This window comes from Rhinolophus ferrumequinum, chromosome 22 (assembly GCF_004115265.2).
Source record: "Rhinolophus ferrumequinum isolate MPI-CBG mRhiFer1 chromosome 22, mRhiFer1_v1.p, whole genome shotgun sequence".
Taxonomy (NCBI): domain Eukaryota; kingdom Metazoa; phylum Chordata; class Mammalia; order Chiroptera; family Rhinolophidae; genus Rhinolophus; species Rhinolophus ferrumequinum.
This window is the reverse complement of record NC_046305.1, coordinates 47,216,810-47,230,833: the sequence shown is the minus strand read 5'-3', so window position 1 is coordinate 47,230,833 and position 14,024 is coordinate 47,216,810. Positions and strand designations below refer to the sequence as shown.

The 14,024-nt window shown below is 43.7% G+C and overlaps 1 protein-coding gene across 2 annotated transcripts in view; it reads left to right on the top strand.

Annotated features, from left to right (window-relative positions):
- The window catches only part of VTCN1 (V-set domain containing T cell activation inhibitor 1), a 49,953-nt gene extending 41,957 nt beyond the window's left edge, over positions 1–7,996 (top strand). The window contains exons 4-6 of one of the 2 annotated variants that reach the window (XM_033091932.1): positions 1,123–1,401; positions 6,018–6,178; positions 6,488–7,996. In XM_033091932.1, coding sequence (XP_032947823.1) covers positions 1,123–1,401; positions 6,018–6,142 — 404 coding nt within the window. In that variant the 3' untranslated portion in view covers positions 6,143–6,178; positions 6,488–7,996. Of the gene's footprint in view, positions 1–1,122; positions 1,402–6,017; positions 6,188–6,487 lie in introns of both variants that reach the window. The other variant, XM_033091931.1, reaches the window with a different exon arrangement.
- The last annotated feature ends 6,028 nt before the right edge of the window (positions 7,997–14,024 follow it).

Here is a 14,024-nt window from a genome sequence, read left to right as displayed (position 1 = left end):
CTGGAAGGATCCAAACAGTGTGGAGCTTAGCTAACAGTAATGCGCCAGCCATGGTTCTCAGTTTTGACAAGTGGGCCCCTGGGAGAAACTGGGTGAGGAGCATGCAAGAACTCGGTGCTATCTTTGCAACTTTTCTGTAAATCTGAAATTACTCCAAAATCAAACGCTTATTTTTTAAAAAATGGGGACGATAACAGGTATCCGTAGGACTGTTGTAAAGGTCAAACGAGATAATGTCTGGAATTTGGCACCTAGCACAGGGCACCCCCTCGATAACTGATGTGTGTTTTGTGCGGCAGCTCCCTGGAGCTTGTTCCCTGTCTGCTCCCAGCATGTGAGTCTCCTCTGCCCTGCCAGGCAGCTGGCTCTCTAGGGGCAAAGCAAGGCCTTTCCTTTCACCGCTCACGCAGCACCAGCACAGTCCTGGGCAAAGGCAGCTGCTAAATAAATTAACAAATTGTGCCTTGCCCGTAGGCATCACAAGCATTTTACAGTCGAAAGTCCAACACATTTTCCACAAGTGTCTCTCTACCTAGACAGAGGAGGGAGCTAGTCTTACCGTCACAATGCAGTTCCCTCCCCAGTGAGGAGAATTATCTTAGAAGAAAACAAGAGCCTGTCTCCACACCTGGATTCCACAGCATGACAGTCTCAGCCCAACAAAACTCCAAACCCCATGAGCACAAGGCTTGTGTACGGGATTTCTTTGGGTGCGAGGTGGAAGCTGTTTTTCCTTCCTCTCCCTCCCTGCCCTAACTATCTTCTCCAGGCAGGAAAATACATACAGTCCAGGTGCCTGGGAAACCACCCAATCTCCCTAACGGGTAGGCTTTTCTGTGATCACCAGAACTCCTCTTACATGGAGAAATGTATCTATGGCAACAGTTATACCTAGGACTTAGGTCCTTGGCGTCTGTGCTATTGGCCAGAGTTGTGATGGAGAGCAACACTAGGAATAATCGTTCTTTGCACAGCAGGCCATCCCCACACAGCCCACTGGGGAAGTACGGAGTCATTTCACTGGCAGAAACGACTGTGTTGTTAAGATCTAGCATTTCCAAGGCTATCTTGTTTTATCTGCCTGACCTTGCCATCTGTCCTTTCTGACCTTCAACCCTGCAGCCTTCAGCATCCCCGAGATGGATGTGGACTACAATGCCAGCTCAGAGAGCTTTCGGTGTGAGGCTCCCCGCTGGTTTCCCCAGCCCACAGTGGTCTGGACGTCTCAAGTTGACCAGAGAGCCAACTTCTCAGAAGTCTCCAACACCAGCTTTGAGCTGAACTCTGAGAACGTGACCATGAAGGTTGTATCCGTCCTCTACAACGTCACAGTCAACAACACATACTCCTGTATGATCGAGAACAGCATTGCCAAAGCCACGGGGGATATCAAAGTGACAGGTGGGTTCCTTCACGCTTTCGTATGGGTTTATCGGGGTAATAGTCAAACCTAAATTAAACTCTATAACAGAGATGTTATGTACCAGGGCACAGAGAGCTCGAGAGTTCTCTTCACTGAGACCTTGATCACAATTCCCGTTGAGATTGCATTATATAAGAAGACGACTACAAAAGAGTATTTAAGGCATAGAGGTCAAAGCTGGCATGCTGTAGGCCGTCTTACTGCCTGGAGGGCAGTGTTTAGGATTCTGTGGCCCCATCTAACTCAGTAGGACGGCTTTGGCGAAGCCGTGGAAAAGTGATGATGATTTGACATCTCTGATATATGCAGAAAGTCGCCCACACTGGTTTAGCTCTAGCTTGCCTTTGAGAAGTCTTTCGATCTGGAGACTTAGAGTCTGCCGTAGTCTTATTCAGCCCTCTGGGACTGACTCAGGATCCCACTAATACTGGCCCAGGATTAATCTGAAAGTTCTCATTTGAACTGGCCCCCCAGGCTGAGAAGGCCGGGACCCGGGGAGGCCCAGCACCCCAGTCTCCCGGGGGGCTTTAGAGATACAAAACCTAGGGTGAAGCCAGTGTCCAGGAAACGCACAGACTGAATTACGACTTTGAAGACCATCCCTCCTGGGGCTGAACTGAATTCAAGCTGTCGTGGAAGGAATATATCAGGAGAACTGCTGTCTTATATTTAACATAATACCAGGCAGAATACTTTGCATACTATAAGTTCCCTATAAATGTTTGCTGAATTTAAATGAATAGACTATTTTCTCATCAGCTTAATTTTTATTTAAAATTATTTTATATATATATATATATATATATATATATATATACACACACACACATACATATAAAGGAAACTTATGGAATAGGAGCAAATACAAATCATATATCTGGTCAATGGTTAATATCCAGAATACAAAAAGAACTCCTACAACTCAACAACAAAAAATTCAAATAATCAGATTAAAAAATGGGCAAAGGACTTGAACAGACAATTCCCCAAAGAAGACATACAAATGACCAACAAGCATATGAAACGATGCTCAACATCACTAATCATCAGAGAAATGTAAATGGAAACCACAATATCACCTCAAACCCATTAGAATGGCTACTATTTGGAAAAAACAACAACAGAAAACAACAAGGGTTGGTGAGGAGAGGAGAAATTGGAACCCTTGTGCATGTTGGTGAGATTGCAAAATGGTGCAACCAGTATAGAAAACAGTACAGAGGTTCCTTGAAGTATTAAAAATAGAACCGACCATATGATCCAGCAATCCCATTTCTATGTGTATATCCAAAAGAATTGAAAGTAGGGGCTCGAAGAGATATTTAAATACTCATGTTCACAGCAGTGTTATTCACAATAGTCAAGAGAAAGAAACAATCTAAAATGTCCATCAACAGATGAACGGATAAACAGAATGTAGTATATACATATAAATGAATATTATTCAGCCTTAAAAAAGAAGGAAATCCTTTCATATGCTAAAATATGGATGAATTGTCAGGATATTATGGTAAGTGAAATAATTCCACCACAGAAAGACAAATACTATACAATTCCATTTATATAAGGTATCTAAAGTAGTCAAATTCATAGCAACCGAAAGTAGAATGGTGGTTACCAGCAGCTGAGGGAAAGGAGGAAGGAAAGAGAGTTACTATTTCATGGATATAGAGATTTCGATTTGCAAGATGAAAAAGTTTAGGAGATCTGTTTCACAACAGTGTGAATATACTTAACACGATTGAACAGCACACTTAAAAATGGCAAGATGGCAAATTTTATGTTATGTGTTTACCAGATAAAAAAAAGCCTCCGATAAAAAACTGTGTATATGAGAGCGAGCTCTTCCACTATCCTGTGGAACAAATTGGTGACTGCCATGGTTAGAACGCTTTTAGTTACCTATAATAGGAAACCAACCCAAATAAGCCTGAGCTAAAAGGGTGATGGGATGTCCCGCGGAACTGAGGACAGCACTGCAATATGGCTTCGGGAACTTAAATTCCACTGGGATTCTTCCTCTCTCGTTTCTACTTGATTCTTTCTTTACCCTCTAATTTACTCTCTCTTGTTTTCGTCTATAGAGCAGAATGTGATTGCCGAGAGCTCCTAGCTTTTAAAGTCTCTTTCACTCAGAGGAACCAGACTGAACCTGGATCCTTCGGTCCTATTTGCGTTCCCAGAGAAGCTCACCACGGGTCAGCTGCCCTCACCTAGACAACGAGGCAGCACCTGATGGAAGGCTTACCAAAAGAGAAAGGGGGATGAAGCATTGGGCATTCAAAACAATGGGTGTTAACAACAGTATCTCAGTTTAGATCTCAATAAAAAGCTCCAAACTGTATAACTGATGCCTTCTAACAGAAATGGCAATAACTGAACAAACCACAGAAATTGAGCACAACTTTTATTCAGTGAGCAGATTTTTTTCCCATACGTGCTCATTGGATACACCAGAATAAGTGTTCCATGTATCAGTACTACGACTAAATACAACTTTTGGTAACATGACATAGCTCAAAGTTAAGAAAATACATAATCCCTTCTTGCCACGCACAGAGGAGGTATTCCATACATGCTTTTAAACAATTGAATGAGGCCATGGGATTTACATCTTCTGTTCTCTGACTATACTGCTAATTCAAGTCATTCATTCAACAACTATCAACTGTGTGCTGGAAATATACGAAGCAATATGTAAGTCCCAATAAATACAGAGAAATTAATCAATGTAGCTGTGCGTCGGGGAAAGACTTGTTAATAAGGACTATACTAGTGCGGTAGATGAGGCAGAGTTTAAGCCGGGTTTTAAGGAAGAAGAATGGATGCGATAGATAGGAAAGCATGAAGTCAGGAGCCTACGTCCATGTCCAAGGGAGAGATTCTGGGGGTGGTGGCAACAGGGAGGAAAGGGGGAAGAATGAAAAGTTCACGAAGAAAATAATCGACAGGACTTAGCGACACCAATGTGCAGGACTAGAGAAAGAGCAAGTCAAATGGGTCTGCCACGTCTACCCAGGCTGCTTAGAAGCTTGGTTTGGGAAAGCTACCAACAAAAAATTAAAACACAGGAGAAGCAACATGCTTGGCAAAAAGATGAGGGAGTTGGAGATGTTGAGCTGCAAGTGCCCGCTGGTTACCTAGGTATAGGTGTCCAGTGCTTAGCACATTACCCAGCATAAGATAGGTGTGGGGGAGAGTGCTTTACCCCGACCCCACATAGTTCCTTCCATGAGGACAGACCCCCACCAATGTAACCCTTCCAGCCTCTTTCCTCTCCCCTCCTTCACTCCTCAGCAGAGGAATTACTCATTTATCTGATTGGGGAGTTTATTCGAAGAAGCTGGACATAAGTACGTAGTTCAGCTCCGCCTTTTGCCTTTTCTCTCTAGCTAACCCTCAGGAAGTATAATTTCTACTCTGCTCCCCCAGAGCCATCAGGTTTTCAAGGGCAGAATCTGCCCTTGGAAGAGGAAGCCTGCCCCATGTGGTGCTGCCTGCAACTGGAGAAGTCTGGTCTGCAGCTCCCGTCCCTGCAGACAAAGCCTCATCCTTTATCAGATTTATCAGTGATAAAGGGGATGTTTTTCCTTCCAGTTGCCTCACTCTTTTTGTCCGACTCGTGAATTGATCCAGAACTCAGGTGGGAAGGGGGTGTTAATTTTTTGGACTCCTTTGAACCCCAACAGTAGGTACTCAAAAATATTTACTGAACAATTATGTTTATGACTGACATACATAATAGCAACTGTATATCCAGCTGTGGCACTCAGGACAGGGTTCAGGCTGAGGAGGTGAATTTGGAAATAAATGATCAGCTTAATGAAAGTAATGTGCATTAGGCTTAAGTGGGGTGACTGTTATTGTTTTTATAGCTAATACTTGTTGAGTGCTTACTATGTGCCAGGCACTGTTCTAAGTGCTTTGCATGTATTAACTCATTAATCCTCCTAAGAACTCTACAAAGTACATGATTATTATTATGATTTTAGTCCTATTTTATAGATGGAGAAACTGGAACACATATAGATTGAGTAAATTGCCTGAAGTCACACAGCTAGTAAGTGTCAGAGCTGAAATGAACTAAATGAGATTGGACTGTCTAGGGAGAAAATGGAGTAAAGAGTAATTTAATTTCTTCGCTTCTACCTTTCTCTCCTTCAAAATGAGAACAATACTTTCTCATCACTTTGTAGTGGTGTGCAGGAAGTGAATAACACAGAACCTGAAACGGTCACTACCTAGAGGAAAAAAATGTGTCTGAAACCAAGGACTGGTCACAGCTGTTTGTTTAGCTTGTTCTTTATTTGGTAACGGATAATGATCTCTTTATTGGTGTAGTTTTTCAATTCTCTGAGTGCTTGCTAGAGTGGACTACAGAACAGAATTTCCTTTGAAGAAAGGGAAAGCTCTGCTTTGAAGCCCATTACAGAAAGGTAGAGAATGGGGTACAAAATTGCCCCCAAATTGGGGTACAACTTGTATTAGGAACAAGTTGTTCTGTTTTTTGGGTACTTTTCTTTGCTGACTAGCCATGTGAAGAAGATACCCAGCTTTTCCTCTATGACCCTGAACTTTTTCTCTCCCTTCACAGACTCTGAGATTAAAAGGCGGAGTCACCTAGAGCTGCTGGACTCAAAGGCTTCCCGGTGTGTCTCTTCTTTCTTTGCCATCAGCTGGGTACTCCTGCCTCTCTCCTCTTGCCTGATGCTAAAATAATGTGCCTTAGCCACACAGAAACCTGCACAGTCATTGGTACGACAGGTGAGATGAATCCTGAATGGCGTGGGGGATCAGTTGTGTATGTGCTTGTGTTCCTAACAAGAGTCAAGCAGACCCCAGCATCTGCTCTGAGGCGACCCCTGCCCTTAAGGAAAGACTCAAGCTGTCTCCTTTGCCCAGCAGCCCATGGTACCATGTGGCCTGGCGAGCACATCATCAAAATACAGACAAACAAGGCCACTTCTGAATAAGACAGACACCAGACACAGACAGGGAAGTTTCCAGTTCTCAACAGGTATTTGCCGAATGGTTGTAATGGTATCTTATTGCTGTTATTTTCAGAATCCCAGCATTCTGCAGAGCGATTTCACCACAAGATATGACCTAGTTTTATACTCTTTGGGGGAAATGAATTCATGTCTAGAAGTCTGGAGTGAACATATAAGATCAAGAAGCAGAAAGAAGCCAAAAGTGACCCATGGAAGACTCCAATAGGAACAAGCTATATCCATCTTCAAAGACATGTATTAAAAGTTGGGAAAATAATTCATCTGAACGGGAGAAGCGTGTTAAGACTGCTAAGTGAAATGCTCGTGGAGACGAGTGTACCCCCATATCTTAGGGACCTCCCCTTACCCATCCCCATCTGGGGACGGAGAGGACGGGATAATGCATCTCCTTTGTCTCTGAATCTTTAGTTATATTGCTGTAATGTTGCTCTGAGGAGAGTCCTAGAAAGTTTCGATGGCAACACATCCACGTTTTATAATCCACAAGTTAGACCGTAGTGGACACAATAAAAAGCTGCTAATCAGCTGCCGCGTCACAATTCAGAGGTGGCTGCATTTTAGCGATGGCTCAGATGAGTCGTTTTTCATTATGATGCTTCCGAAAGTGCCTTGGCACCTCCTCCCACTGACCAATGCTAGAGACATGTGGGAAATGATCATAATTGTAACATAGAAAAACATCGTTGGGTGACACTGATTTTCTAAATGTTCTGAGCACCTTGTTTTTTTAACAAACAAAAGCCATTTCATTTCTCAGATGATGTTCACCCTTCAGTGGTCGGGGAAAGAGCTGTCACCTTGACTGCACGTGGCATTATGTCATCACAAGGTTTGAGGCTTCTGCTTTCTATCCTGCATGGACGGCGATGACCTTGGCTTCCAACAGCATCTAGAGTAGTGGGGCTCACTCAGCCGGGGCCATTTTGCAACCTCCTGGGGACATTGAGAAATGTTTGGAAACAATTTTAGTTGTCACAGTTTGGGGTGGTGGGTGCTACTGGCACCTATAGAGCCCAGGGGTGCTGCTCAACTCCCTGCAATGTCCAGGACACCAACCCACGACAAAGAATTATCCAGCCTAAAATGTCTGTCATGCTGAGGTTAAGAAACCCTGATGTAGAGTAGGAAAAGGTCTAAAAAAGAGAGAGCCAGAACTCAGAACTCAGGGTTCCTGAGGGGATTATGTACAGCCGGTTTAGCTTCTAAGTTCCTTTCCTTTCATTTTTCTCTACATGGCAAGTTCTGTGAGAGAGCTGCTGGAGTTCCATCTCAAGTTCTCTCACTCGGAACTTAGACCTCAGAACACTGGCTAGTCAAAACTCAAATCAAGGCAACAGAGACGTGTATCTTCGGGAAACACAGACACTTCTGAAAGCAGGGACAATAGAGCTTTGGGACGAGGCCCTGAGGAATGAAACTGGTGGGAAAGAATGTTTGCTTTGCAGCCCTCTCCCGACACTTTTCACGTGGGTGGACACTGCGTCCCTAGCACTTTTGACCTGCCATGACTATATTACATTTTGTTATAGAAAATTTGATTTTAGAGTTCCGACCATTCAAGAGAATGATTAAATACATATTTCCTATACTGTCGTCTGCCTGGTTTGTCAAAGAAAGTGAGTATACAGGAAGATGGATAAAAAGCCATAGGTCATATTCTAAAGGTTAGTACCTAGCACACAACAGGCCTTGGATAAATGTTGGATGAATGGATAAACGAATGGGAGAGAATGAGAGGAGGCTGTGATCATGGACCAGGCAGCTGGGTCTAGTGTGTTAGGAAAATTCCACTTGGCTGTACCAACCTGGCATGTATCCATCTGGGAAAATAAGTGGTGACAGTGGACTTGAATACATATAGGTGGACAAACACATGGCTCTAGTGTCAAAAAACATCTGACTTTTCCTTCTCAGAAATCATCAAATTCTCCAATCTTAGAGGTGGAAAAAGCTCAAAGTCACCTTTCCTAGTTCTTTCACTTTTCAGATGAAGACCCAGAACTGAAGTGTGGGTAACTGGCTATCTTCAGGTTTTATCACTTGCCAAAAATCACACTGGAGTCAACGGGAGGATGAAACCTATAGAAATTTTAATTTTCAAATTCCCGAGGGACTTTTGGAAGGACTTTTGGCTGCATTCCCGGCTTGTTCCCACGGGGCCTTTAGCAAGAAGAGACCAACACGGAACCAAACCAAGAAAGGGAACTGTGAAAACATGGACACTCCCACCCCAGGTCAATTCTTTGGCCTTGACCATGAGCACAGAGCAGGTGCGTTACACCACAGATGCATTACGTCAGCTCAAGTGCAAGGACCGGAGTATTACGTACACCATAAACATCTGGGAAAGCTCAAATCTAGAGCCAACAGCTGAAGCGTTTCAGACAAATTAACACATTTGAGGGAACAAACAAGTCAGACTTCAAGGTGAAGTGCAGGCTACCCGCTACACCCAGGTTGTATGAGGATTTGTTGTAACTGCATTGTTAATTGGGGGACAGGGTGTGCGGGAGGTATAGATGCATACCGTGTTTCCCCGAAAATAAGACCTAGCTGGACAATCAGCTCTAATGCGTCTTTTGGAGCAAAAATTAATACAAGACCCGGTCTTATTTTACTATAATATAATACCAGGTATAATATAATATAATACAATATATAATTTAATATATATAATATATTAAATATAATACATATTATAATATAAGCAAAAATTAATATAAGACCACGTCTTATTTTACTATAAGACCTGGTATAATATAATATAAGACCAGGTCTTATATTAATTTTTGCTCCAAAAGACGCATTAGAGCTGATGGTCCGGCTAGGTCTTATTTTTGCGGAAACACGGTAACAAGGCTTCTGCCCCACGGCACATGTGCTGTGCTTTGGTTCTATTGATGAAACTTGTAATTCCCACCCTCCCTCTAGCTGGTGAAGTCTCCACACATCCGACTGGCTGCTCTAACTCAGACTGTCTTACGACGTGCCTGAGCTCCTTGCTCCCTTTAACCTTGTCTTACGTCCTCTTTCACATCAGTCATCTCCAGGAGTTTCAGTATGGCTGCCATGAGTGAAAATTAAGTCACGAAAACAGAACCTAGGTTATGCTCTCTCTTTTCTACTTACCCTCAAGCAAAGATTCTTCCTTCCCCATGAAGCTGCCTCTGAGTGGTCCTATGCACCATGATTTTACTCTCCTCTTTCACATGTACATGCAGTTTAGCACAAAATCACCTGCTGTTTTGTCTATTGTCCTTCATTGCTGAGCAGTTGGACTCCCTTGAAGGTGATGACAAAATAAGGATGGGGGCTCAGGCAGCCCTTAGAAGTTTGCTCTAAAAGTGGGATCAAGCAGATACTCCCAGGAAGTCTTGCTTACTGACGGTGTCTGTAGGCCAAAGCGGTTCAGTAACAGCCTAGAAAAAAGCCCCTGGGTCTCCTGAAAGGCCTGGCTCCCCCAAATAATGATATGCCTGTGTTTTCTCAAATCATAACTTGCCCTTCAGCATTATCTTATCTCTTAAATTCAAACCGAATTGCCTGGCTAAGAAGTATTTTTAGCATTTTCAATTATAAGGTCTCTTACCCAAAACTCTAAACAATACTTCAAGTAAGAAATTTATGGCCACCTTGGTCCCATATCCTTCTTTAGAACAAGACAAAAGTGGTGCTCAGTTAAGCTAGCCTGCGAGAGGTTCATGGCACACTGAGACCATGTCCTTTCTCTTTGCCTTCCATATTTGCAGTTACCAACCTTTTTTTTTTTTATATATAACCATTCAGTACCATTATAAGGAGAATTATTTAGGTTTTGACAGATAAAATTCCAGGGGCTTATGGCTCTTACGACTTTGTTGAGATGGTTCAGGTAGCCAAGTGGTGGGTCCACCACTCAAGTGGTGGGTCCAGGTCTCATACCTAAGGTGTGAGACTAGAAGTGTGACGGGATGACAGCATAAAGATAGCAGTGTCTATTGAGAGGCAGTAGGTGCCCCAGACGCAGCGCAGTGACAGCCTGCTAAATGAGATCCATGAGGAAAATCACTATTGTCTTCAGGTCCTCTCAGCTTTCCTTTTATCCATTTTTTCCCATTTGACCTAATCAACCCAAATCTAGGCCCTGAGTACTCTCAGTCTTTCCACCATTCTTTCCATCAAACTCCACCCAGCTAACCACCCCACCCCCAGCTAAGAAAAAAATGCTCCGTGGCATCCAGCTACACATACGAAGGTAATTAATTGACAGCCATCCCATGGAAGCAAATCCTTACTTCACTGAAATGAAGTTATAAGGAAAAATATCAAAGAAAAATATCAAACTGGTGAGAGATCCTTGGGTCATCAAAGTATAGACCAGTGATTGTCAGTGAGGGAGACCAAAAATAGAGGAAAAAATTAGAAGCAAAGAATGAATGACCCGAAGGGGCTTGTCAGTTCAATAACTAAACCCTTGTAAGAATTTGCACTGGTGAATATTAGGGAGAATATTATCATTCTCCCTTATGTCATGAACAGTTAGACACAATCGGGATAGAGATACATGTGTCAGTACAATGCGCGGCTCCCTTTACTTCCTCTCCCACCTCACCCAATCATGAGCCAGAGTATTCTACTTACGTATGTTCAGGGTCAGATCTGAGCATACTCTGAACAGAGTTCCTGCTGTGGGCAAAAATAACATAGGGAGTCCCTGCCGCCATAATACCTGCTTCATTTGTAACTATGACCGTTACAGAGATAGCTCAGAGAAAGCAGTTGTGACATTGCCTGGCTGTAATAATTTGCTAGGAGTGTCATAATGAAATAGCCTTATTTGAGTGGTTTACACAACAGAAAGTTATTTTCTCACAGTTCTGGGGCTGGACATCCAAGATCAAAGTGTCAGCAGTTTTGGTTTCTCCTGAGGCCTCACTCCTGGCCTTGCAGACGGCCACCTTCTTGCTGTGTCCTCACGTGGCCTTTCCTCTGGGCACATGCATCCTTGGTACCCCTCTTCTTACGAGGACACCAGCCACGTTGGATTAGGGCCCACCCACACAACTCCACTTAACCTTACTCACCTCTTTAACGGCTCTGTCTCCAAATACAGTCACATTCTGAGGTACCCCGGAGGTTAGGCCTTCAACATATGACTTTGGGGGAACACAATTCAGTCCATAACACGGGCATACATGAAGGAACTAATAAAAATTAGCTATTATTAAGTCCATGTGTTGGGCAGGGCAAATGCATATCAAGGCAACCAGACAGAAAAGATGAACAACTTTGCTTTTTCGTCCCACCAATTTGACCAAGAATGTTTAACATTTCAACAGTTGGGGCACCACTGAAAGCCTTGTCCAAACAGCTACTGCTTCAAACCAGGTCAGAGGACACTTGAAAACTAGAGCACAGTGGCTCAGCGGGTGGATGCTGTTACGGGAACTGAACTGGCTAATGGCCTCCCCAAACTGCAGGTTCCTATTTTAAATGTTACAAAAGACCATAGAGCGTGAAAAGATGAAAAAATACCGCCACTGTGAGTCCAATCTTCAAAGGAGGAGAACTGAGTGATAGGGGCAGTTGGGCCCGATGTGACTAAACTAAATTGCCAAGTACGAAGCTGCCTCTGGGCTGAAGGTAGGTTATTATCTGTTCTGTCCTGGGGCTTTCAGGATAGAAAATAGCTTTTTCCTTTTTTCTCTCCTTCTCACTAAAATCCTTTTGCCGTCCTTGAAGACTGAAAACATCTATGTGTTGGCCAAAGTCATGCAAAAGGGACAAGTACATTCACTCCTAGTGCTAAAATAACGTCAACATAAAGGAGAGCTTATTTGGGGAGAAACTTCCGAGCAGACCTGAAGAAGGGGCAGGACAAGCCCCTGAGCTCCTGTTCAGAGTCGTGCAGTGAGGAAGGCAGAGCTGCTCTGGACTCATTCGGGCCAAGCGTTTGGGTAGGGCGTGATCACCGGCCCCCATTCCAGTAGGAGTGACCCTTCCCCACAGTAATGCTGCGTATATGCTGTGTGTTTGTAGGAAAAGAAGAGCAGGAGCTGGGAGGCTGTGAAAGCGACCCGTTGAGGAAACGGCCTTGTGAGAAAGAGGGTCTCCCAAAGCTCAGGAGCTGGTATTAGGTTATTCTCCCCTGGAGGATTCCAGGGCCCTCCAGATGTGCAGCTCCTCAGCCAAGGGAAAGGCATCATCACACTGCGACCTACCAGCCATCGTAGCTGCATACAAATGGCATCGCACTATCGGTGGGTTGAAATGGCAGCACAGAGGGTGACCGTTTCTTTAAGGGTTTTCACGTGGGTAAGACCACACTGACCAGCTCCCTGCCGGGGTGGAAGGAGGACACCTGCAAGAGTCTGTTCCGATCTGCATTAGGGCCCAAGTTGTGATTCAAAAACACCAACCAACCCCCTACCAAACGTCTCTGGAGTCACACTGCCAGAAAGGGCTGCCAAAGTGGATCTCTAAGTTCTTTTTTGTCATTTGAAGACTACACGGTCTCATTCCCGGCGCACAGAAAGGTTCTCAGGTCACTAAATGATCGAATCCTTCCCTTTGACTTTCCTCTCTGCTTCAGGTATTCAGTTGCTCCCTAGGCGAATGGTGGTCCAGAATCCTATCGTTAACAGTATTAAAGCAGTCGAAATGTCTCAAACATGTAGTGTGGAGCAGATGTAATTTACACCAAAGGAAGAGGGACACTTTCACTGAAAGAACGCACACATTTTTTGTAGTTACCACCACAACAAAACTCTGATGATGATGATGAATTATTATTATTATTATTATTATTATCAATCTCCAGCTTTCATCACTCTCTCCTGATCCAGACATGGTCCCAACGACTGACCAGGCAGGCACCTCCACCCAAAGTTACCTCACTCTAAACTCATCCAAAACAAACTCATTTTTGTGAGTTGCAATATCTACTTAAGTCATCCAAGCTCTCGGGGTCATCTTTGACCCCTAACATGTCCTAACTAATTGGTCATCGACTCTCATCAACTCTCCTGCCAAAATGCCTCTATCATCTATCCACTCCTCTTCATCCTTATTGTTCCTGCCTTAATTCAGCATCTTCTCTCAAGAGAACAACTGCCCAGCCTCTAAACTCATCTTCCTGCCTCCAGTTTCCTTTTGATTTTTGATTTTTGATCCGAGAACCACCCCTTTGAGGCAATATCAATTTGAGCTCTTCTGAACACAGTAGTTTGCTTCAGTAAGGGAGAAGCAAGAACTCACCGAGCCTGATTCACAACAGAAGAGTGACAAAGTTGAGAAACAGAGGACCAAGTCTTTCCCAGTGTGTGTGGCATGGTGCTGTAGTTTGAGCGAATGATTCTGGCAGAGTTGTATGCATGTTTTTGAGAGGAAATGGGAAGGAGATGTTCTTGATGGGAAAACAGAAGGAAAATGGCTATTCGACTAATGGGTTAAATTAACCAAGAACCTCTTAGGACTCAAGATAGGTGACCCTTAGCTTTCCTTCACTGAAAAAGAACTTGGGTACGTAATACTCTAAACATAACAAACAACTTTTTTAACTTCGAGAGAAAAACGTTTCTCCTAAATCCACCAGCCTAATAATGATTACC